Source organism: Cebidichthys violaceus, unplaced genomic scaffold (genome assembly GCF_023349555.1).
Source record: "Cebidichthys violaceus isolate CVI_PGR_0920_01 unplaced genomic scaffold, fCebVio1.0.p SCAF_90, whole genome shotgun sequence".
NCBI lineage: Eukaryota > Metazoa > Chordata > Actinopteri > Perciformes > Stichaeidae > Cebidichthys > Cebidichthys violaceus.
In genome coordinates this window covers 675,672-701,892 of record NW_027176976.1, presented here as the reverse complement: position 1 = coordinate 701,892, position 26,221 = coordinate 675,672, and the positions used below count along the sequence as shown (strand labels likewise).

General features: G+C 45.2%; 1 protein-coding gene across 2 annotated transcripts in view; it reads right to left on the bottom strand.

The window, feature by feature from the left end:
- Window positions 1-304: 304 nt before the first annotated feature.
- Window positions 305-26,221, bottom strand: part of elfn2a (extracellular leucine-rich repeat and fibronectin type III domain containing 2a) — a 180,653-nt gene continuing 154,736 nt past the window's right edge. For both annotated transcript variants that reach the window (XM_068704342.1, XM_068704341.1), the window contains 4 exons: window positions 8,153-8,686; window positions 7,033-7,182; window positions 5,717-6,711; window positions 305-5,303 (listed from right to left, as the gene is read on the bottom strand). In XM_068704342.1, coding sequence (XP_068560443.1) covers window positions 3,716-5,303; window positions 5,717-6,711; window positions 7,033-7,182; window positions 8,153-8,344 — 2,925 coding nt within the window. In that variant the 5' untranslated portion in view covers window positions 8,345-8,686 and the 3' untranslated portion in view covers window positions 305-3,715. The remainder of the gene's footprint in view (window positions 5,304-5,716; window positions 6,712-7,032; window positions 7,183-8,152; window positions 8,687-26,221) is intronic.

Below are 26,221 nucleotides of genomic sequence, written 5' to 3'. Positions count from 1 at the left end.
GACCAGACTGGAGGGAAGACACGCAGGCAATCCCCACGGTACAGTAACTGTACATCCGTCAGTCTCAATTTGTGGACTATGTCCCCTGTGGACTGCAGTCAGACTCCCCTCATTGGCTGTCTGTGGATGAATACATACTAAGGAAAGAATATATGAGCTGAGGAAGAGGAGCAAGGCTTGGCTGTGTTGTAATATAGCAGTGACATACGCCTTTACAAAATCAATCATGTGGACACCAGAGTAAAATCTGTTTAAGTGTATAGATTCAAATACGAACACTGGACCATTGGATAGAAATCTTATGAATAACTGAGCTAATGTTGTTTCCTACCAAAGGGAAAACCCCTTTGGGGCACATATATAGGTAACCTCGGCTCTATTCCCCCCATTCTTCCAAATGAAGCCATTATTTTTAAAAAGCTTTCACCTCTGTATAGCCCGTGGTACTAATCTAAAACTAATTGATCGGAGATTCCGTGGACCTAACACGTAGGGGAGCTGCCAGTGGAATTTAAAAAATGGGCCAAAATAGAAAACTGGGCTCTTTATAAAAAACTGAAAGCTGTCCAACTGAGCGCCCAAGGGAGATTGCTCTTTTTTTTTTATTTGTTCCTACCCGCCCAAATTAAGTTCTATCGATCCGATAGCAGAGTAATGATGCACTTTCGACATCCCATCATGAACGCTGGTGGGTCTATTGGACGGGCTGCCACAGATGACATAGAGAGGTCAGAGGGAAAGTCATTATTCATATGCAACACAATGGAATAACAAAAAGCAGAAACAGTGGCTAGATCACTATCTGCATAATTAAATGGTTGGTTGGTGCAAATAACAAACTCTCTTTTACCCCTTGAGGTATCCAGCCGCTCAGATAGTTTCCAGTTTATATGGCCAGGTTCTGAGATTTCTACCACGACGCTAATACAGCGGAGGTGAAGGTATTGTGTTCTCACAGCAATGAAACATTAATAAATGATATCCTGGTTAGCAGGGGTAACAGACCTTGCTGTGATCAGCTTTTCTACTCAATAATATACAGTTTAGGTCAAAATGCTCTTTAAACATTATCGTCTTTTTTTACTTCACAAAAGATAGATCTGCTGACCTTCTGAATAGAGCCCCATTGTGTAGACCGAGATCTTTGGAGGTCAAAGAGTAAATGCCACCTTACGCTTTCACTTTCCCACATCAAACTCACACCTCACACAGCGGGTGAATCCATGCTCTGTCACAACGATAATATCAGAGTTCTGCCCGAGGAAAGTCAAATAGAAATACATGACTTCAAGGCCTGGCAGACTGATACTTCCTGAGCGATCTGACTCAAAAGAGAAAGAATAACGCCCGGGAGGTTAGATCCCAGACTAGCTCACCTTCGCCTACTCATAACCCGCACAGTCATGGTGATGCACAAGTCTGACCTTAGTTTTTCTGTCTGTTTTACTGAGGATCACTCCTGTCTGCATGGAAAGAGCTGGAACACGGTTAAGAGTGAAATAAGAGAGGCATGGACAAAAAGAAAGAAAGGCAGATGAAAGCAGCCGTCATTAATTTCAATCAGGCTCCCAGTCTGGCAGAGTTAATAACATCAGCACGCTTTTCTGACCTCAGACGATGCCATGGCATCAACCTCCGCAAATTACTCATTAATTTACCCCATTAAGTTAGACAGAGGTGGCAGGCAGAGGGAAAAAACAGGGAGGGAATGAATTAATTAGACATTTTTAAAACTGAATTCATACCTTATTTCAATTGAGATGTATCACATCAGAGAAAGAGAGGTCAGGGTGGCAGGGGTGAGGATAGGGATAGTGGGCAGAAGAAAGAAATAAAAACGGCCAGCTGACATTTGTATTTTTGACGGCATGGATGTTGGTGCAGAGGGAGTGCGTGAATATAATTTATATGAATGAGAAGTACTTATGTTTCGACAATCTAGAGCATGTGCACGGTTAGAATCATCCCGATATCAAAGTCTCTTGTTTGGTTTGTATTAATACCAAGCCTTGCTCCTATTTCTTTTAACAGATTTCATTGCTACACCCATGAAGTCAAACCCAAAACTCACATAATAAACCAAAATAATACTAAAGCAATTATGTCCTTGCTCTTTGGGGCTCCATTATTCTCTATTAACCATTTTGGGAAAGGAAAAGCCAATATAATGGAAACTTGTGAAATCATACCTCTGAAGGGCACTTTGGTCCATAGCAAACTCCCGCCTAGAGCAAAGAAGGGTCACACTGAGTGAAGAGTCATGCAGTCTGAGGCAGAGTATGTCCCTCGGGCCTTCACCCCGCTTACCATCAATTGTATCTCACTGTGTAGTGCAGGGAGCATTTGACATATTTCGAGTTTGTTGCAACCTTGCCTTGAGCGGACACAAGGACCGTATATTGTCTCCTGACTGCTTGCGTGCTCAAAATGAGATGCGGCAAACCTCTAACCCGCTCTCAATCTGCCGCTACTCCAAAATGTGATTACCGGCTTCTTTAATACAGGAGCTAACACCTGTCTTGTCAACCTGCACAACCCATTCAGCGCGACTCGCACTATTGAAATGTAAATTTCCTACCTCATAGCTTCCCTTATCAAAAGAAATTTGCTACACCTGTAAATAAGAAATGGGCTAGGAGACCAGAATGCCTGCAGGTCTTGAAGGGGTTTACTTCACGCTATCTAGATAGACAGGCAGGTTGGGCCAAACATTCATATACACACACACATACACACAACTCCCCAACCGCACTGTTATCTATATGCAAAGCATCTCCACTAAGCTATCCACTTTACAACCATAGAGGAGACTGAGAATAATGGGCGACTCAGCCCCAACCCCAACCCTATTCTCCCACCCACACACAATCACTCACGCCAGCATGCACAAACTATATGCCCACACACCGGTGAACATATGTAGTTAGGTGTTTCGAATCGATAAGCATGCTCGACACACATCCTCCCCGACCGACTCTTACGCTGGCTAATTGCCAGGAAGAACAATTAGCCTGATAAGTATCACTTAATGTCGTCCCCCAAAGAGGGAGATTCAGGCTACTTTAAAACAAACGCACCTAATTCCTCATCCTGCTCCCTCCCTCATTATCTCTCTAAATGATGCTTCTATAGGAGAGCAGGTGTTGGTGGTGCAGTGGAATGATTGTTTTGTGAAAGGAGGTTTGATGGGATTAGAACCGGGGGGGGGGGGGGGGGGGAGTGGGAGGGTTGGGTTAAGCCAATGTGGCTGCCTCTGGTGAGATAGCAGTGCTACAGTGTACCAGTAATGAGGTAGAAGACATTGCCCGTTACCACTTTTTCTGTGCTCGTCAGTGGGGATTCAGCAGGCCAACGGTAGCCTGCGAGGACCAAAGTGCCCAGTAACAGCTAGTCTGGTGAACAGCGTGATTCAATTGATTGAGTGATTCAAATCACTCAGTATTGTGGTGAACACAGCCAACATCAGAAACAACCTTTTAAAATATCAATGTATTATCATAGAATCTTTTTTTTTTTTTTTTTTTTTTTTAAAGCACCCAGAGAATACCTCTTTAACTCTGGCTCCAGCAGGGGAATGAACCGTGTCACCGGACACCTCAGAAGAAACATCGTCATTGTCCGTCTTGCTACATTAACATCTAGTATTCTTTATTAGTCTGCTGTTGGCATCCAACCTCACAATCTCCCTCATAGCATTCGACTTAGCTTCCTCTGCTCACAGCTTCTGCTGGGCAGAAACTCCCTTCCAGTAGTCCAAAATATCGTGAAGGTCCTCGTCCTTGGCAAACTGCACCTTCTTACGCAGGGCATGGCCTGCCGCTATATACGATGCTTCCTCTCTGGGGCTCTTCTTGTAAGGCCGGAATCGCTCCCAGATCCGCAGTGTGCTCTCAGACGAATACTCGGGACTGGAGGAGTAGCCAGAGTTGTAATTGTGGTGGCGAGAAGGTGAGAGCTGGGAGTAGGTGGCTGTGGCGTCCCTCTTGGTGCGGCCCAGTGGCTTGAGGAAGGAGGCCTTTTGGGCCGGTGAGGGTGAGTCGTTGCCGCCCTCATAGTAGAGTGCTGGAAAGGAGTGCCGGTGCTCGGAGCTGTGGTAGTCTGGCTGAACCTCCAAATGGTGCTGCTGCTGCTGCTGCTGCTGCTGTCCAGGGCCGACACCTGCACCTCCACCTCCACTCCCGTTATTACACCCCATCCCGCCTCCATTCAAACTCACCCCACCGCCATTTATGTTTCCCATCCCATTCCCATTGCACCCCCCACCTCCTCCACTTCCACCCCCTCCGCCACAACCCACAGGGCTGCCTTTTTCCGTTGGGTACTTGGGAGGATCACTGCGCTGCTCAGGGATATCTACACTGAACACCCTGTTGCTCTTGACAGAACCCACAGCCGGGGCACCGCAACGGTTCTTCACCACAGCAGTGTCCGCGCTCAACTGCCTCTGAATGGGCCGCACTGCATTAGCTGGGGGTGGGTCACGGTAAGGAGGGGAGAGGAACCCCCCACCGCTGATGCCCGGCCGCTCAGAGAGGGGCATGACAAGGGGCACTGGGGCCATTGAAGGCGGGTGAGGTGGCTGATGTAGCTGAGGATGGGGATGTGGCTGAGGATGTGACTGAGGATGTGGCTGAGGATGAGGCTGGGAGTGAGACTTCGGATGCACCTTTGGAGAGGAGGCCATGATCTGATCTCCAGGGTGGCCTGGAGAGAGGGGCAGGAGGTTGCGGGGGAGGGACGCGATGCAAGTTTGTGGCTGGGAGGAGGACACTGGGTTGCCATTGTCAGCCGTGGTTACAACATTAGCAGAGGCGTCCAGCTTGAGGGCATCAATGCAGTTGTTGATGATCTGGTTCACCTTGTCCACCTCCTTGGCGATAGTGGAAATCTCTGATGCTGAGCCACGACCATCGTCATCCGAATCCTCCCTAGCCTCTGTCCCATTCTCAGCACCACCTCGCCTATCCACAACTACTTCCCCTCCTATCGCCGCTCCTACAGCTCCCACCCCACCCTCCCTTCCTTCCCCTGCCACTCCCGCCGTCCTCACATCCATGTAGTTGCCTTTGCCTCCCATTGCCTCAGAGAAGGCACTGGCCATTTTTTCCACCTGGGGCAAGGTGGAGAGGCGGGAAGAACTGGTGTTGGCAGAGCCGTGGAGCATGCCTGTGCTAGAAGAGGCAGATGGGGGCAGCTTGCCTCCTGCTCCCCCTGAATGGTGGTGCTGGTGGTGAGCTTGCTCCTGGAGACGCTGCATGGCGCCCGGATCATTAGCCACAGCAGCAGCCGCCTCAGGGCCGTACCTGAAGAATGACAGATTAACTTTAACACAAACAATACACTCAGTTTTTATTATCTGATCTCATATTGTGTACATCTTTTCCCACATTATCCTGAACAGCATGGTTGCAAAATTGTTGAACCCTATACTTAGAAAAATGTAATATGTCCTCTAAGTGATGCCATGGGGTGACAGAATTCTTGCTGTTTTAATTAAAGCTCAAAGAAACTATAAAACAAATAGCATGGCCCAAAGCCTCAATAAAGAGTGTGGTTGAGGAAAATTGTTTGAAGTTAGAATAAATTAGGCTTTTCAGGAATTCAAATGAAAACAAAGCAAAGTAGCGGTGGCATTTAAACAATTCATTGTCATGAAAAAGGATTATAATGGGGCCCCTAAGACTTCCCTGAACAAACATTAAAATGTGTCTAGTACCTCATCTCCAAAATAGTTTTCTTCACACTTATAGCCTTCTGCTTCTCTTCCTGGATGCGTCGCCGTCTGAGACAGTAATAGACCAATCCAAGCACAATGACCATGCCAAACAGACATCCCAAGATGGTCATGATGTAGTGGGTAGTTGTGGACGGATTGGCTCGTGGGTCCTCTGGTCCCATAGCTCGTGTGGTGAAGGACAGACAGGTGTGATTGTAGTGCTGCGATTTGCTTACAGACGCTACACAATATGTGTAGTTTGTGTGCGGTTTCAGTTTGTCCAAAATTAGTATTTCCTTCTTTTTTTTAAGGGGCTTGATGTCTTCACCAAAACTGTGGTTGTACTGGGAGAGGATGTACATCTTACTGTATGGTCGCGGGATCTGCACCATGAGAGAAGCGGTGTAGAGGGAAACCGTTTGAAGCTTCATGGAAATCTGATGGTTGTAGGTTGGGTCAGCAGTGGACGATATGGTTGGTTGGTGGTACAGACCTTGGTCTGGGTTGTCAAAACCCATGCCTGAGCCATCTTGATCTGGTGTCTGGGAAGTCATCCCTGGAATTATCACACCATCCCGACACATGGATAAAAGAGTGTAACGGGCATTCCTTCCGTGTCCGGGCACCGGGCTCAGAAGTGGATAACCAGTCATTTCCAGAGGTGTTTCGCACTGGAGGCGGTCGTAGGTGTGGGTGACGTTGTTAAATGCCTCCAGCCAGGTGAGGAAGCTGTAGAGCTCACAGCCACAGTGGAACGGGTTTCCTGCTAGTTCACACACCAGCAGCCTGTTGAGGACGGTGAAGGTAGAGGGGTCCAGACGGGCCAACTTATTGGAAGATAAGTCCAGGCTGCTGAGGCTCGGGCACTCCCAAAAGGCATTGGTGGCAATGACCTCAATAAGGTTGTGTTGCAAAAAGAGGCACTGCATTCGACCCAGACCCCTCAACATGCCCTCAGTCAGGTTGGTCATCTTGTTGTAGCCCAGCTGGAGAACCTGAGACAGAAAGAGAGAACATGACTCAACACAACTAATTGTTGGTGGATGTTTTTAAGGTATGCTCTTCCATGGGATATGTTTTATCACAACTAGACACATCATTCAGTCAAATTTCTATAACTGTAAAAACTTGGAAAGCCACCCATGAACAGGTAGTAAAAACTAGAGTTTTTGGTTTTGGTTGGAAAATTTCAGAATATATTTGTAGCTCAACTCCAAACTATTGTACGGCATTGTGTGACAAAAACTGACATGCTAGTAAATACAATCAGACTCAAAGAAATACACGAAAACAGAGTTGTGTTCTGGGCTGCAGACCTGCAGGTTGGCCTGTCCAGCAAAGGCCCCGTCCTCGATGTAGCTGATCTCGTTCTTGGTAAGGTTGAGGTCAGTGAGGTTTGTGAAGCGGTACATGGAGGTGAAGAGCACGGCCTTCAGTTTGTTCTCATTCAGCCTCAGATCATGAACCTACGGCAGAGACAAGAGAGTGGATGACTTTCGGTGATGCCGTGCACTCTCTGGCAGCCACAGAAGAGAACCTAAACTCTTTGCCAAAAATTGCCGCCAAGAGCATATTAGACAGCAAACTTGCATGTTTGGAGGTGCAACAAGTAATTCCCCCCAATTATACGTTGCATCAAAATGTGTTTACTTAATCAGAGTCTGTTTTGCAAGCAGCTGAGCATCCCACCTGAGATATCTAGCAGTGGTAAATGTTGCTTGTTACTATTAAAGCACCCAACGGTAATGTTTTTCATTTTTAATCAGATTCGCAGTAAATTGCAGGTGGTAATTGACTCGGCACTTATATTTCATGTGTTACAACAAGCCACTAGATCAAGAACATTAGCTAATATAACTTGTCTGGGCATAGATGTATGGGAGGTAGATGTAGCTTGAAGTGCAGCCCTGAGGTTCGTCTTGTTGACAGATGCTGCACAGCTTTATACTGTATGTACTGTTGGTTCTTCCATACAAGTTAGGTAGCTAACAATTACAAAAAAACAACTGTTGGTTGTGGTTGGCGTATCTGTTCTACCTCACCAGCGTCAACCTGCAATTATCATCACAGCCATATAACAATTTTACCATCACTGCTGAAATCGTCACCATGATTGGACGCATTATTATAACCTGGCATTTGATTTAGAAAATGCAACATGCATTTTGAATATTGTATTACAGCCGCTGTCATAGTAATCACTGCAATCAACATATTATCACGAACATCAGAATCCCACAATAAACCACAAGCATTATTATACTGACCGAACAGAAGGCTAGGTTCCCTTGCAGCTTTACAAAAGCCACTGTCACTATGAATGGCATGTGCTGTTTAGCTGACACGTCTTAGCTCAGAGTGCATGAAGGCAAACGGTTTGATAGCGGTGGCTGTGGCGGTATAAAAGGCCTTCGCTGTAGATAAATTCGTACTGACCGTGCTGTTGATGTGCTGGGGGATGGTCTCGTACGGAGGCTGGTTCTGACTGCAGATAGCCAGCCAAACGTAGCCTTTATCCCCTTCTATCAGCCAGCAGTCCCCCTTCACCATGCCGGGCAGGTGGAGGAGCAACAGTGCAGGGAGCAGGAGGGGGAGAAACGGGGCGGACAAGCGGAGTCTCCTGGCCATGGTTCGGATAAAGAGTGTTTGAGATGGCCTCGGTAGAGAGGAGGAAAAGAAAGGAGTTCAAGGGAAGGGAGGCGGCGAGCAGCAGTTTTCGAATCAGGAAGAGCCGCGGGTCAGGGGCGAGCGGGCCAAGTCTAAGTGGAGAGCGAGGTGAACGGAAAAAGGGCGTCTTCGCGGCGATTTACAGCTGAGCCTGCAGCATGGCGGCAAGTCCTGTCCCCATTTTAGGTGTTCCACGTCAAAGGGTTTTGTAGACTGTCACCCCAGCAGCTACTCATGGCCTCCGACAACCGCACGTCTCGACAACACAGATGAGGAAATAGTCCCTGTCGGTGAAAGGCAGGCCTATAAAACAGAGAGAGAGAGAGAGAGAGAGAGAGAGAGAGAGAGAGAGAGAGAGAGAGAGAGAGAGAGAGAGAGAGGGAGAGAGAGAGGGAGGATATCAACATTAATAGTGATAATGACAAAACGATTAAGAATATGCAGAACATTGTTACACCGTTCACATATCCCCCAAACGGTTTTGAATTAATTGAGTTTAGGTCTCATTCCTGAAAGCAGTGTGTAAAAGAGAAAGGTGTATGAATCTAATCCCCATGCTGCCCAATCCCTTCAAGGTAATGCACCGTGGTAATAAGTCCATTAACTGCCATGATTATTTAATTTAGTCTTAATAAAGCCCAGAGAACTATATTTTGACTTTTCAAATTAAACCAGTCATGAAAACAACAGCTTCCTATGAGGATGAATTGCAGCTCGTTTTCATACATTAGCATACGACGCACCAATAAAAATGGAAATTGCCGAGACTATGAAAGCAACGCCGCTTTTCTTTGGTTTTTGTCATTGTTTACAAGGTTCGCCGGTTTACAGCCTCGGTTCTATTATTTCAACTTCGAGGTGCATAATGAAACAATAAAAATGTAATAGCTGCAGTTATATGGGGGGGGGGGGACTGAGAGACGGGCTAAGTGGAAGACAGAGGAGGGCTGTTGTAATTTGCATGTTTAACAGGATGCTAGCTGACATTTAGCTATTTACCTCTTCTCAGAGGATTAACCGAGGATTAGGCTCTAATCCAGCATAAAATATGATGTATCGCCGCAGCTCCCACTCTTTTAATTTGTTTCCAAAAGTTTTGATTTCCTCCCAGGAGAAAAGTTATCGAGCCACGACGTGAATTCATGGTAGGAACAAGTGTGTGGAACAGACTCTTCTTAAAGTGGCAATCCTTCAGATATCGGTCCTCGTTGATTTAGAGAATCCAGTTTTTGCAGTCTGGAGTCTGTTTGTTGATAGGCGAGCTTCACGCTTTCAGAACTGTGTGTATACAATGGAGAAAAACTGTGAAATAGCATTTTTTCTTCAGGGAACGCCACCTAGATTGTAATACTGCAAATATAAAGATTGCAATGCTTTCATCGGCGGGCCACAGGCTCAATCACCGTCGCGTCACCTCCTTCAGCGGTAGAAAGTCTCCACAGACGTGTATTTAAATGAAAATCGTCGAGATTGCCACTTTAAGTACTTCCCGTATCTCAATTTTCAAACACATTTCCCTCTTGGTTTTTCCAGGTGGTCTCAGGCCAGATGAAGAAAAGATAAACCGGCTGTAAGAAATGAAGCGATGACGTGAGGCAATCCGATCTCCTCGGGAGTAACGGATCCCTAAGAGCCTGTCCTTGTCCGCTTCCTCCTCGTCCTCTGTCCTGACTTGCACCTTCGGTTAGCCTCCCAGTCACTTCTCATTTCTGCGGAAACACACCCCCCCCGAAGCATCTCTCAGTCCTCTCTTCAAACTCCTCCGTGAAATTGATATTGACAATTCAATTCCTCCGCCACAGGCCTTCAATTTGCCTTCTGACCCAGCGCCGATGTCATTCTCACAAAAGCCCGGTGGAACAAGAGCTCGTGTGACCCCCGTCCCCGTCCCCTTGATAATTATGAAAGTCACTCTTTAATAAAGTGTTGTGTGTTCAGCTTTGAAGCTGATTTAGTTCACTGCTGTGTGTGTGTGTGTGTGTGTGTGTGTGTGTGTGTGTGTGTGTGTGTGTGTGTGTGTGTGTGTGAGAGAGAGAATTTGAGCATTACTTCATGTCACATTGTGAAGAAAAGAAGCAAGTAAAATTAATTATTTATCAAACGACGGAATTGGAGAGTGATCACACCGGCCACGCTCACGTCGGCACTCGTTCTCCTCTCTTTTCGACCCGTTTCTGAATTCCTTCTCTTCTCACACTTTGAAGACGACTCCAGGTCTACAGTCCCGATGTAGAGATACAACCATCCACATCCTGGTTTTTTAAAGGAATGCACTCTGGCACACTTTAAGAAGATCTTTGTTGACCGATAAAGAAATATGAAATGCGTCCTTGTCATTACTGCTCATATTTACGGCGTGTCTGATACGACATGGCTGCTACCTCGCCGTGGTGTTTGCCGTGCTGCCAACATGAAAGACGAGTCAGTCATTTCAAAGCGAGTCGTTTCCAGCCGAGTCCAGTCTCGACAACCAAGATCAGCACAGCGTTTTCTTTTGACTTTATAATGCTGTAATGATCATGACCACACTAATCCAGTCTATTTTATCATCTGGGTCATTCTCCCGTCTCTCTTTTCATCTGTCTGTCTTCTCCTCTTTTCTGTCCCCGTCTTTTCTCTGCCGGCATTGTTTTAAGCCTTTTTTTTTTATTTCATCTCCGCTCCCTTTCAACTAGAAACACAAATGAATATGCTCCACTGCCAAAACACAACCTGACACCTTTTTTCGTGCGCTATCACATCTCCCTTCCTCGTGCTTTCATCACATTCTTGCCATTGATTTTATTTTGTCAAGAAGCCAGAGGATGAGACAGCCTTCTCCTCCGAACCCGGCTCTCTTTGTGTTTAATTATTGTCCCTGATAGCTCGGCTTTAATTAAAGCTTTGCGTCTGACAAACAACGCTAATGATGTCGGGTCACGGAAACAAATGGAAAGTTCCCAAAGTAAGCCCGGGAGAAAAACTAGTGCGTTTGTCCTCATTGGAACATCCCCCAGGATGCATTGGGATGTTACAGATCTTAGATTGATGTTGAAAGTAATAATCCGCTGTAGTTTGATTTATAAAAGCCTTTTTATTATATCAACTGTTGATACAACAGGGATTCACTGTGTGTAGGTAATGGAAGCTTTTATAAAAATCTACAATTTCATCTTCAGAAATGAATACCAAAAAAACCTCACAGGCACCGTTTGATTTACGTGAGGAAAGTTGGTTTATTTTTCTTTATTCTGCAAATTAAAGGGATCGTAAAACATCAAACTGCACCGTCATTAAAGATCCAATTTAATGATAACGCAACACAGATCCCCTCTGAAATAAAATAAAATAAATTGCAGTCCTATTGAAGCAGAAATAGAGTGCTTCTTTACTTACTTTTTTTCATGTTTTTGTTACACTTTCTGAGTAAATGTACGCAGGGATGCGTATTAAGACCAAATGAAAAGAAAAAAACTAACATTTTCCTAGTTTTAATCCTGTGTAGCGGCAATTATTATTCATTTATCTCTAGTTATACGTCAAATATGTCAAAAATCTTTATTCTGTTGAACAGTTTCAAATGTTGATGACTCAGCTAAATGAACCTTGACTTTCAAAAGAACACAAAATGATTCTGGTGCATCCTCAGAAAGGTGTTTTATGTCTGTACCAAATTTCATTGCAATCCATCTGATTGTCGTTGAGACATTTCACTTAAAAAAAACACAATTCATTGGGCACCATGGCTAGGTGGACCAATTGTCACGGCACCCCATCCATCATCGAGTGGCTGCACTGGCTTTGTTATGCATCGCATGCGATTCCAACCATGAACTTTCAAGAGCCAATACATCCGTCTGCCGTTTATAACCAAGTTCTCCTCGAGCAAGAATGGTCTGGAACTTATGAGCCACAATTACTTTCCAGATAATTAAAGAAGCACACTTTTTGCATCAAATCATTTGGATGCTCCACCTTCATCCCAAGGGTGAGTGATTTCAGCTATGATTCATGGTGATAGTAAAGCTTTGGAACAAGTCACTGGCTGCCCTCTGAATTCTAATGTCGTGCAAATCTTTGAGGGGATACAGAGTTTACTTGATCACTTCGGTGCTCATTGCCACCTTCTTTTTCCTCATCCAAATTAAGTGAACTCTATCCTACTGCACCATTCATGGAACGGCTATTTTGGGCCTGATTGTCAACACAATTCAACAGAAATTAGGACGTGATTTCAGGGTTAAAGTTAGTATTGGTAGGGTTAAGGATGCTGAAATTCTGTCTCCGCAAGGAAGACAAGAGTAGCACCCGGGCCATGAACCCTTCTACCGAGTGAGACAGAACAGTTCAGATAGAGGGAAGTGCTAAAGAACATGACACCCAAACAGATTTTACTACAGTTTGTCAGTCAAGGGATCAGCTAGTGATTCAGAATCCATTAAACCATCCAGGAAATCCATCTTCAGTCTGTCAGACAGACAGCCTAAAGATCAGTTTGTCAGCCATCAATCCAGTCCATCAGTCAGCAGGCCCAACAGCCAACCAATCAAATACCTAGCCACAGTTTGTCAGCCATCAACCCAGTCCATCAGTCAGCAGGTCCAACAGCCAACCAATCAAATACCTAGCCAGTCAGACGGACAAGCAGGTCAATCCGTTGATCGGCCAACCAGCCAGGTACCAGTGTGGGAAGCGCCACGGACGCGGAGCTGAGAATTTTAGGCCTATTAGCGCTATCTTTGCTTCCCAGCTTGCCAACCAGCCAGCCTGCCTGCTTTACCTTCAAAAGCTTCTGCACTGTTTCCTTCAAATCCATTTTTCTCGCTCCCGTCTCCTCTCTCTCTTTTATATCCAAGCTTTCATGAAGCAGCTGCACCGCTCCTTTAAATCCCGTGCACACAGCATATCCGCCATCTTTCAGTCGGTCTGCCGTTAGTCTCCTTGCTTACATGACTCCATTGTTTGTGTCTGGCTTTCTTTTCTTCCCCCTGGTTTCCAACGACACCCATCTCTCTCTTTCTGTTGCAACTACATCAACGGATGATCAGTCATTGCTTTGTAACCGGTGCATGAAAATAAAAAATTTGTAAAAATAGTTTTGCTTTTCACGAAAGGTAGACAGTAGAGGCATTAATCAAAAATATTACAGTTCAGAAAAACATCCTCCAACAATAACAAGGTTCTGAATCTTTCAACAACGGTGTCTTTGTGGTAATTCAATCTTGCATTCAAATTAAATAACAGCGATACACTGATACAATAGCAACTGTAACCAGTGCTCTTCTTTCATTTCCTCTCCTCCATCTCAGATCGACTGATCCAGTCTTTCTTTCCTGGACATTGAATTCTCTCCAGTTGTGTGTAAAGTGTACAAAACACCTGTTGCTGTCTACCAGACAAACTCCCAGAGCAGAGCAGCAAGTGTTCTGTGTTTCTGTGAAAGCTTGGCGGATGTTATGTAAACTGGTAGAAAAGTGGAGCATTGTGGGACAGCGCAGCATTTTAGACAGGGAGGTCGACCATGATGCTACTAATAGGAAAAAAATCACTTTAACAAACGTCCCTTTTTAAAAATTGACTCTCGTCCTTCCATAAACTAGTCTCATGAAGCCACCTCTAGTTTTCAATGCAGTGCATGGCTTACAGTCTACCGCACTTCACACAAATCAGAAAACATAATCTTGGATTCCATACGCTGAGGTCTTGGGATATCCGCCTCTGAGATTTTTGTCACCACACGAATATCTGAAGAGCAACATGTTTTCCTGAAACCTGATGATCTACAAATCCAGCTGTGGAATACTTATTGGACCTAGTCGCTACAGAAAAAAAGCATCAGTTAATTGGGACCTTAAGTCCTTGGATGGACTATTAAACATCACCAATTTTACAATGATGTCCAATTTACGGAATTGACTTACCCACTTAAACTTAACCTGCCTCATTTACACTTAATCCAGTCAGTGATTTCCTAAATGTCCTAGAACAACTTTAAGCGGCCCCCAGAGACAAGCATGGATGTTTAGCCCAGCAAGTGATGTACATACGGGGTTACGTACAGAAGAGCTGAGAGAGCAGGAGGTCAGTGAAGTACTTTTCACCCAAAACGATAAAATGGCACAAAAGCAACATCATTTTTTTGTAAAAAGTTACATTATTCTGAGCTTTTAAAGGCAAAATAAAGGCATCAACCAATCGCGTTGTGCAGAAGCTACATATTAAAATACAATGTAATATTTAGAATGCGGAGGAGTGACGTAGAGACGCCGTATACGTCTCTGGTAGAGGCAGCAACCTGTCAATCAGCGTGTAGCCCCGCCCCTAAAGCATCCCCTGCTTTATGGTCTGTTTGACTCTAAATGGAGCATAATGTACTAAATGAACATCATGCTGTATTGAAGAAGACTGTAAACTAGAGATTGAGACCATAAACTCATGTTTACAATGTTTACTGAGGGAATAAATCAAGAGAGAAGTAGAGTCATTTTAGACTAGACTTCTATACAACCAGAGGAGTCGCCCCCTGGTGGACACTAGAGAGAATGCAGGTTTGACACATGAAGCATCGACTGCCTGCCAACAACACGGAGGCTCTGCAGTCTGAACCAATAAACTTGATTACTCCTTTCAACGTTGACAAAGGCGGCACAGACCAGATCCACTCCTTTTGTGCTTACCTTTCACAATAAAAGCTCTAGACTTATACACTAATGGTTTATCAGAAGGAAGTCAAATTCACTCACTAAAAGGAAACTCTATAACAACTAGCCTTTGCAGGTGAGTAATTTGCATTTTGTGTTGTTTATTCGTCACTCCCCCCAGTGCGTACAGGCCTTTAATCCGAAATATGGATGTTGTTTGGGCTTGTTAGATTACCATGGAACCAGTGAGAGTCTCTTCCAGTCTGATGTTCCCGCTGTGTCTCTGGATGAGGCTCAGTTGTGTTCTCATAAACTCAGCCCAGAGGCATTGCCCAAAGCCATTTTCCTTAATAACTTGTGAGTGACAGTCAGAGTGAGAGAATGTACCGAAGGGCAGGGCCCGTTTCATTCTACTGTACAACCAGAGTGTGTGCGTTCTTCTGTCTCTGTGAGGACCTTAATAGACATTATTGCCAAGCTGTGATTGGTCAGGGTCCAAGGCGTAGTCTCTGCCATGGCAAGAATTTATGATTGCCTAATTTGACAGTGGCAGTGGATGGAAATATAATGTAGTGTGATACTGGTATCCGTCTCGGATTCCACTCACAGAGTTGAAAATAATTACATTCAACAAAAATCAACAGCAATTTTTCTTGGCTCTTCTAAATAATCCTCAGCTTGATTGGACGCCCATGTTCAGATTTCTATACTTCAGACCTCACGAGCAAGTAATGAGATTCTTCAGTGTGGCAGAGAACGCATTCAATCTAAATGTACACAGTTACCAATAACTCAACAGCCTTCATAATAGTGACTTGCTGTGTGTACAGTACAGTATGTGCGCCGCCGGTAGACTTCTGCTATACCTCTGTGTCTTAATTACTTTTAAAAAACCCATGAAGAAGCTCTCCCCTGCAGCTCTACTCAGCAGGTATGTTGAAGAAACAGCCCTCGATGGGAGATGCACTGCCTTTGCCTGGGAGGGAGGCAGCAAGGGGTAGAAGTGGAATCAGGAAGAGAGAGAGAGAGAGAGAGAGAGAGAGAGAGAGAGAGAGAGAGAGAGAGAGAGAGAGAGAGAGAGAGAGAGAGAGAGAGAGAGAAGGGATAATAGAAGAGGGATTGTAGCATGAACTCCTTCATCAGTTTTAAACAGGTTAACCCAACTGGGGTTTGAATCTCTTTTTCATTTCCGAGGTCGACCTTTACATGGAAATGAGAGATCAGAGAAAGGGGGAAGGGGGGTGATGACGGTGACGGTGGAGAGAGAGACGTTTTTAACCTTTATTCAACCCGGCAAGTTGAAAGAAACACATTTTCACATCCCCTTCAATCCAGGGAGGACCGGATGAGGATGAACTACAACAATAATCCACTATGAATAGCTACTATCGTTGTTTTTCTCTCTCTTTTTGTTTTTGTTTGCAGTTATACCAGAAGGAGGGAATGGGTTGCACATATGCACACATTCACACATGGAAGCTTTCCAGTGGAAGTGCCACCCTCTTCTATGTTCGCAGCTCAGGGCCCGGTGCCTGGTTCACAAATAACTTATTACAGTTCGGTGTTTACACGAGCTGAAAAAGGGACTTATTCACATGATAATGTAAAAGGTTCATCAAAAAACAAAAACACCGTGCATATACCTCAGGGGGAAAGCGACAGTCCTCACCAGAAACTCAATACATCGGTGGTTTGCTTCAACGCTTAAACGGTTTATCTGCCGCCTACACCAACATACACGATACAAATATAGATGTGTCAGCCATCGCCGTTCCTTGAGCTCTTCCATTCATTAGACTTTGCATATTATCCATATTGTACTGAAGGTATCTGATGAGCCGTCACACAGAAGCTTTCTTCCTCTGTAAATTAAGTTGAATGTATTGATTTTTGTGTAATTAGATCAGCTTCAGCGCCAGGAAAAAAAAAAAAACTCTGTTGGTGTTGGCATCGTTTCCTCCTGCCAACCACAGATTGTGACACTGAACGTTTTTCGGATACGCATTCGGTCAGAGCGAGTTAAGTAGTTCATCCAGCGGCTGTTATTGAGCGTTATGGGGTATATACGTGTGGACTCCTGAAATACTTTTGTTTTTCACGGATGTCAAAATACATTTGTAAACCGTAGGGAGGAAAGGAAAGCAGAGAGGATGAGTAGGTCAAACAAACACAGGACGTTCACTCAGGAGGCCGCTGTTCGTGTCCCATAACCAAAAGTCAATGACTTATTATTTAAGTTAGATGTAAAGTAAGTGTCTGTAACTCAAATAATAGAACAAATATACAAATTTTAGAGCAAACCATAATTTTTCAAGTAGTTTTGATGGTTTTTTTGTTTCGTTTCACTACAACATTAAACTGCGACAGTAATCCAACAAATAGTTCCCGTTAGAGACCGTCCAGCCGCAACACCACGCCGGGCCGGGGGACACTTCCATCCACACTCAAACCTCAAACCAAGCTGGTCTCGTCCACCATTCGAGGCTACACTGCGCCGTAATTTGTAGATATCCCATGAAAGAGGAAGCATCAGTCTCATCCGATTGAAATGTTATCACAATGACAAAATCTCTCCACAGACAGACAGGAGCCGATTCATTGGTGGTTCATGAAGACGCACAGACTCACGAGGCGATAACAAAACCAGCGTGGCTGTCAGGGCTGCTAAAGATCCACGAGACCGTCTGCAACGTTGGCACCATTGTCGTCCGCCTACACAACTGTGCGAGAACGGTGTTCCGACGATTGTACACGAGCATCAGCCCGTCAGCAAAATCGTCACTTTCACATCAAACGAGGAGCCGAGTGCTCCGTACAAAACCGTCACCACCGGTCGAGTCGTCCGCAGAGAGACGGATCAAAGCGATCGTTTCGGTCTGTCTCGCAAACCAGAGATAACGGTCGAAAAACACCAGGAACGAAAGGGGGGGGGGGTGATGCGATCGCATCACCGGGGAGACGAGCACGGCTTCGACGAGCGCAGGAAGTAGAGACGCCGACACACACACACACACACACACACACACACACACACACACACACACACACACACACACACACACACACACACACACACACACACACACACACACGATGGGGTCCAGGTCGAGAGTCATCAGTCACCCTAATTGCATTTAAACAGACTGAGGCGTTCTGTCTCGTCCTGCTAAACGCGTGGCAGCGGCAAACGCAAACACACCATTCCTCACGAGGCTGCATCTGTCTGAGATGAGTAACGAGGGGAGGAGGAGGAGCCTTTATAGAGAAGGAAGTGGAGATGTTAGCCGTGTGGTTTTTAGGCTTTTATTCTCCCTCTAGTGTTTTTAGGAAAGACAAAAACCTTTGATGTGAGACCGGGTGATGCCTGTCATTTTTGGTCTTTTAGTGAATGTCCTCAGTCTGCATTAGTTATACACACACACACACACACACACACACACACACACACACACACACACAATACAAAATACCTCAAGCGTCATCTTTGATTCAACTGTAAGATTTAAAAATAAACACTTGGCACCTTTTCCCTTCACTTTGGTTAACTCTTTTAATGAAGGATTCAGTTGTTCTGTTGGCTCCACCATGAGTCCCTCCACTGGTTCCAGGGGTCATAGTGTCTCCCCTGTATACTGGTCTTGGGTTTCTGTAGTCCAGTACCAGTAACAGACAACCCTCACTGAGGTGGCTGATGTCTGAAGGCTAGATCTTCTAATCATTGTACTCAAATGCATTTCGTTTTTAAATGCTTTAGAAACAGATCTTAAAAAACGCATATCAGTTTACAGGATATTCAACCTTTGTTGTTTCGCATGTAATACTTGACTTGTTTCTTTTTTACCGGTTACTCCTACAGTCTGTGGGTCTTCACAGTACATTTAGTTTGCATGCCTGCGGCGCCAAGCGTCAGCACGGACAAAGCTTTAGATAGAAGAGCAAACGGACGAGGAATAAAATACAAGCGCAACAGTCCACCTACGACGTGTTCACATACGAGCGACACAGCAGGAGGCTGCGAGTCGCCTTCGAAGGAAGCCGGTGACATGAAGCAACAACCTGACACCCGGCAATTCTTTAATCAGCAATCCAATGAGGTGAAGTCATCAAGTCAATCACACGTTTTCTATGTGCAATAAATGCTTCTAGCCTGTTCTCATAGCTATTTAACAACGACAACCAACGCTTGAGCAACAACGTTGCTCAAACGTTGGTTGCTCAACTCAAGCTTCCTGTGAAGACGGTTGTTGGGTAATTACGTTGCAGCGGGGTCTTCTGCGCCTCCTCTCAGGCTGCACCACCTGCATCACAGTCAGCCGGATTCACAGCTTCCTCCATCAAATGCATGTGACCGTATTAATGCCAAGTGGAACTTTGCTAAAATTTAAATTTAAATAAGGGTCCTTGGAGTAATGGATTTAATGTAGGACAATATAGCGATAAGGAGGGAATAACAGAGCGACAGGACATAAAGGCTGTTTAAACATCAAAGCACGGGGTGAGCAGGCTGAATTATTGGTAATTCCATTTTATATGATTGTGCAGCTTTAGTGTGAAGAGAGAGAGAGAGAGAGAGAGAGAGACGAAGAAGAAGAATGGAACCACATCAGAACCCAACATGAACGCCACAAACACTAGAAGTAATAAGAATGTGATTCAGAGTTTCTTGGAGTTTGTTTATTGGAACATCGGCAGCTTCTCCTCAGATCCCCATCGGCAACAACTCAAACTGAATCATGGACGCCGGACCGTCTCTACGCAGCGATCCAACAGCGCTTTGTGATGAAATGAACATGGTGACGTTCTACCAGTACACACATTCTTATTAATACTTCACTGAAATGTATATTTTAGTTTCCCATTCAGAGTTCGACCATCATCCAACGAGCTAATTCAGATCCTTGTCTTCTGCGTCCTTCTCTTCGGCCGTGGTCTTTTGCCGCATTTGAGGTGTCGCAGCTAAAGCGCTGCTCCTAAATGCAGCATCTCTTTTATTTTACTTGAGAAGTGTGACACAAAAGACTATCAGATTGTCAGGGAGTAATCGATGAGAAGCTTTTAATATCACAAACTGATGTGACTCACTGTCTGACAAACTGAACCCTGATTGAGTTTCTCATTTCATCCTCACAGCTGCACCATGAAGAATCGTCTTATTTCTTTTTCCCCCCGAATAAAATGGAAACATTGTTTACCCGGCTCACAGATGGTCACATCCATACAAGAAAGCAGCACGATGCAATCTCTTTGGATCTCTGTGTTGTATCAGCAGCGGTGTCAGCAGTGAGCATTTCTGCTCACTGCTGACACGGAGAGTTGAACCTGGTCCCTCTGATTTACAGATTTGTATCTTAAAGCCTCTAGAACGTCCAGGGTCAGGGCGTTGAGTCGGGCGCCAACGTGGTGATATGACGTAGGTCGTGTTTCACCAGAAGCCGTGCTTGCCGACAGATAGCTGAGAGAAGAAGAACCCTCGTGGCTCTGCTGCTTTAGCGATTGCAAAGCAATCTCACGCCCATGCAGCAGCTTTGAACTGAAGTTATTTTAATTGGGAAAGTGACAGCGGGAGAGAAAAGGTGCAGAGAGAGACTGACGAGCGGGGCATCTCCAGGTTCCAGAAAGCCAAATTTAAACTTGTAAAGCTAACAGACCGACTTTGAGACCACTTTGGAAGCCAAAGTAATTAAAGCTGCCGGCAAAATGAGAGAGCGTTTGATTGAACATCCCTAATGAAAGTGATGAAACAAGAACAAAAAAAATAGAGGCAAAAACAGGAAATGGAAAGAAAAGTCAAACTTTTTTAATGAAGCAGATTTGATGCACTGTTTAATCTACTTACTAAATCACACATTAACCCGTCAATGCAACAGCTTGTTGCCCACATCTGGTTGCTTTATTGAAGGGTCAAGGCCAGGTGTTCACTTAGACACGAGCTGAAACAAGTTTTAAACTTAAAAATTGACCAAACTTTTATCGCACAGGGAAGAGATTCTAGTGGCTTTGGTTCATTTTAGGTCACTGCTCTGTATTTCTCCATAAACACCCCACTGTTCTTCATCTTGGCCTCCAGATTCACTGCTCCTCCTTTTGCTTTTTTCGGGGGGGGGATTTCTTTGCAGCATCCCTCATCTTGGCCTGAAGACTTCTTCTCTTCTCTTTCTCATTTCTTTATAGCTTCCATAATTACCCCCCTGTCAGCATCTTATGCTCACAATTCATGACTTCTTTTCCTCCTCCTCTCTTCTTTTTCTTTGATTCCCTTCAAGCCTCCAAAAAAAACCCCTCTTTTTTAAAAATCTCAGCTTCAATTTAGGTGCCTCCATCCTCTCCTCCGTCTTCTTTCTTCACTCTATCATCTCCCTCTCTCCTCACGTCGTGACCCTGTGATTCACTTCGCCTTCTCTCCTCTTTCTTTCTTTCTTTCTTTCCTTTCATCCCTCCACAGCTTCCATGAAAGAATCTTCCCTCACTTCTTCGACCCCGAGATTCGTGACAACTCCTCTGTTCTGTTGTTCCTCCTCCTCCTCCTAAATTTCTCTCTTTTTTTTCGACTCCTTGTAAAAAAAAGAAACTTTCTTCCCTTTGCCTTGGCATCTTCTTTTCTTTCTTTTTCCTTCATCTCTCGTTCCAATTGGCCGTCAAGAGCTGAGCTGCTATGAAACCAAACCTTTCATGAGATTTCCGTTGCGTCTGCTGGGATTTGGAATAAGTTCTGTTTCCTCCCTCGTCCACCTCACATGAAATCCATCTACAAACGCTTTCTGCACGGTCTGCCTCACGTGAACAAGTGAAGCTGGAGAAAGACGGACCCCGAATACATTGAGACCACCGGTGGTTATCCGTAACCAGAGCATAGCACAGGTCGACTCACAGATACCTGGGGGCATACACATTGACAACAAACTGACATGGAGTGTTCAGGTAGGGAATGTCTGCACATGGGGTCCAACAGAGGCTACACTTCCTTCGTAGGCTGAGGGTCTTTGGCGTCAACCAGAAAGTCTTGCTCCTCTTCTACCGCGCCGTTGTTGACAGCATCTCAGCCTGGTTTGGTAACCTCAGCGTACTGCTGAAAGCCATGAGAGTCATGGGAGTCAGACAGCATCCCACACTCCAGGCTGTCTCTGATGAATCTATCATCATATCATCAGACAGGCCCAGAAGGTTATTTCAGACCCCACCCATGTCCTCCATCCTGAATACCAGCTTCGTCCCTCAGGCTTCAGAGTCCCCCAGTGCAGGCTCAACCGCTTCAAGAACTCCTTTGTCCCCCCCCCTGTCCATCAAAGCCCTACATGGCAAGCTAGCCAGAGCCCTGGAACACCGATGAAATGTATTCGTTGGCTGGTGCACATCTGTATGAATGCAATATATTATTTTGCATTGTTTTTAACAGCAGACACCGTATGTATGGGGCAGCAGAGGGTGTCGGTGCAGCTCACACCAACGCATTCATGGGATTGACTCGTGATGACTTCTTACTGCTCCTCCCCCATACTATATATTAATATACCGCAGATCAGAGCTTTTCTGCAGACGGAGATTAGAGAATACTCAATGAATCTCGGTCTCCCCGGCTTTCTCAAGCGCAGCCACATGCACGAAGGGCTGCTGTGGTCTGAGAGGTGTCAGGCTTAACAACCAGGAGCTGTCTCTAAAAGGGGAGAAGGTCACGAGACAGGTCAGCAGAGAGACGGGAGACGAGACGGGAGACGAGAAGGGACCGAGCTTGGAAGGAGATGACAGCAGACGAGAGGAGCTGAGAAGCTGTGAAGTGGTCCTGAACATTACTTACCTCGACACCTCTCTACCCCCCCCCACATCTCTTACACGTTCTCTCTCTTTCTTCCTCAACTTCTAACTCGTGCTGCTCCACCTGATCCTCCGTCTCCCCTTTTCTCTGACTTTCCCTTTGTTTTCCCCGCCTCCACCCGCCCTCCGAGGTTTGTTTTCTCCTGTGAAATAAACCAGTTCACTCATGTAAGACACCAATTCAGAAGGTGCTCTGCAAATGAATTCATTCCGTGTCTGTAATTGTATTTGTGCGTGATATATACACTGGTATACACATGGCTGAGTGGGAGTATTTGTATTACTGAACATGTGTTTTTTTGTCTGCCTACAAATATTTGTCTTTTCACACTAGGGAAGCTCCACCCTGTACAGAAGTATAGAGTCTAGACCCATCTAGACTTTAAAGGAAAGTCAATTTAGGCTTTAAAAATGTAACATTTCTATATTTCAGAAGTAATCAGTTAGCAAAGTAAGCTAGCTTTCCACCACATACCACCAATCGACTACAATGACTGACGCGGCTGGGTTTTCATTGCTCTGTATTTTACAATGCCACTTGTATTTGTGGAGTTGTTTGTGCATCAAGAGGCCAAGTGTGTGTGTGTGTGTGTGTGTGTGTGTGTGTGTGTGTGTGAGTGTGAGTGTGAGAGAGTTTGTATTCCAGGACGGACCAGCTGAAGGGCTGCTGCTGCATGCATCGCCCGAGGCGGGGTTTCTCCGTACGAACCGGCCATTTAAATGTCAGAGCACCGGGGGAAGTTTTCCACCACACATCCGATTACTGGAAATATCACCGCTGAGGGTTGAGTCGGCAGCACGGTGCGACGCACCGGCCGAAAGCCTACGCTGATGTTTTCTTACAATTTTACACACATTTCATGCAGCTCAAGTCTTTGGTATCGGTCGCGTTTTCACCCACTCAAGTTCTAGACCATTAGAACCGTGAACACGCATGTGTGGAGCGGTTCTTACGGTAGTCAGCTGGTGATTGTCAACCTGAGAATCTTGCTACAAAAGAGTCATTTTAATTGTGCATATCCAACGAAACTCAAACATATTGCAAGTGCATTCCAATATAAAATCAGCATCACATAGGTATTATGTCTATGCATGTCTTGTCAGACTAAAGCGGTCTTCATGTTGCTGCCTCCAGTCGGTTCACTGTGCAATGTTCTCCCCACTGTGAGAGAGTTTTGATTGCTTCTCATATTTAAATCAGAAGTATACTTTTCCTGTGGTTTTCCCGGGGTGGCCCTTTAACGATAATCAGGGGGTTCAAGCTCCTCCTGAACCCTGCGGTCAGATTGCCTCCAAATGTTCTGTGGATCAGAATCGGGCCAAGTTTATTTGAAGATATTCAAAAGGACATGGCTCAGCACATCAATAGACTCCACAACCGTCAGACCAATCATCACGAAACTGAAACATACCCTGAAAGTTGCATTCAACTCTACCACAAAGAGACTTTACAGTCATCACAAAACTCGCAGGACATGTTTCACAACAATGTTGAATCACATGTGTAAAACTATTTTGAAATCCCTCAATAGGGGGCTTCGTAAGTTCCAAACGTGCGCGGGACCGGCACACATCTGACCATAAATCCATGACAGCTTGTCCAAACTTGCTGTACAATGTTTATTAAGCTGTTGAAACGTGTCCACAACCTATTTGCAGAAGTTGAGCATGGCCCCAGCTGTACATGAATGGGTGTTGGTCCGATCGTAATGAAACCTGTTGGTTACCTTTAATCTAGGGAGAGGAAACCGTCAGAGGTCCAGACCTCTTGCAGCTCTCAGTTCCTAATGGTCCGAGTTGATTTGAACCCCAAAATATCCGTCTGCAGCTTTACGTTCAACAATTCCCATGAAAAAGGAAATGGCACTAAACAGTGAATACATCACACTGACAAACAAGCTTTATTTCTCAGTGCCAATGAACGGTGTTGTCCAAAAGCTGTTTGGAAGAGAAGCCTTGGTTATCATACGCCTTCATAACAATGACAACAAAGTAAAGTATGTTCTTCTTGGCCTGCAAACACTGGCAAAACATACAAGCACGCTGAATAAAGTCACATACGAGTTGTTCTCTAGTGTATGGGAGGATGTCAGTTAACTGACAAACTGGATCATTTCCTCTTACTTTGAAAAGGGGACGACCCCGAAAGAGCAAACGCTAGAGCGTCCGTCTATATTTATATATACCCCTCTGAAAACGTGAGATCCTCTCAGATGTGGTCACACACTGTTGCTCAGTGTATCTGTGTGTGTGTGTGTGTGTGTTTCTGTTTATGTGTCCGAGGCGTGCGTCTTCCACAGTGTGTACTTATGATGTCTCGATGCAATCTCGCTTCCCAGTGTCACAGACAAATAGCAATCTCAGACCGTGTTTGGCAGAGACGGGTACCCGTCGAGCGAATGTCTGATCTGAATTCCTCATTGGCTGAGCTTCATACGACAGCCAAGCTATCGCAGCGAGCGCCATCATTACTATGGCGGTGATTCACTGTGTGTGTGTGTGTGTGTGTGTGTGTGTGTGTGTGTGTGTGTGTGTACGGAACGAGGCTTAAGCTGCATGACAGATGATCTTGTTTACGTTCGCATCAACAGAGACATATACACACACACACACACACACACACACACACAACCTTACATATGCGCAAACACAGGCATCAGTTTCCCACACTCAAGCACACACACACACACACACACACACACACACACACACACACACACACACACACACAGCTATATGCCCCGGAGCTCTGTAAGTGAATCATAGATGGAACAGTCACAGGTTTCAAATCTAATCCAGCTAGCATGAAATCTTCAAAGTGAACCCGCTACCGAGAGCACGAGCAAATGGCTCAGGTAAAGACACCGCCTGAGGCTACAGGTGGACAATACTCCAAATTCATTCACGCCGACAGTGAATGAGGGTAATTCTTATATTCATAACCCGACCATTATACTGTGCAAAGGGCATTTCACTCGCCTGATTCATAATTTATCTTGCGAGCTAAATACTGCAGCAAAAATGTCTCCTCGGGGGGATCAATTACACAACCGAAAGCAGGGCTGGAAATTAAATCAGCTGCAGTTCGGGGTGAATTATTCTACCGAGGCAACCCTTAAAGTATCTAAAAACCAAACCGGTGAAACAATCAGTTGTGAGCAAGTGTTGGCTGTAAAGACCTATGACCCGGTTAAAAGGACAGTCTATGCAAAGACAAAGGCCCAATCCCAGTGTCCCCCCTAAAGCCTTAAACCAGGACCCCTTCAGGGACTTAACTGACGTCACCTGGTAAATGGTTGAAATGGTGTAAATACCAACGGGATGGCACTTTGCCGCGACACATGACGTTACCGTGAAGACGTCATAACATCTGTACAAGTGTGGGTATTTATTTTGTACTTTTTACATT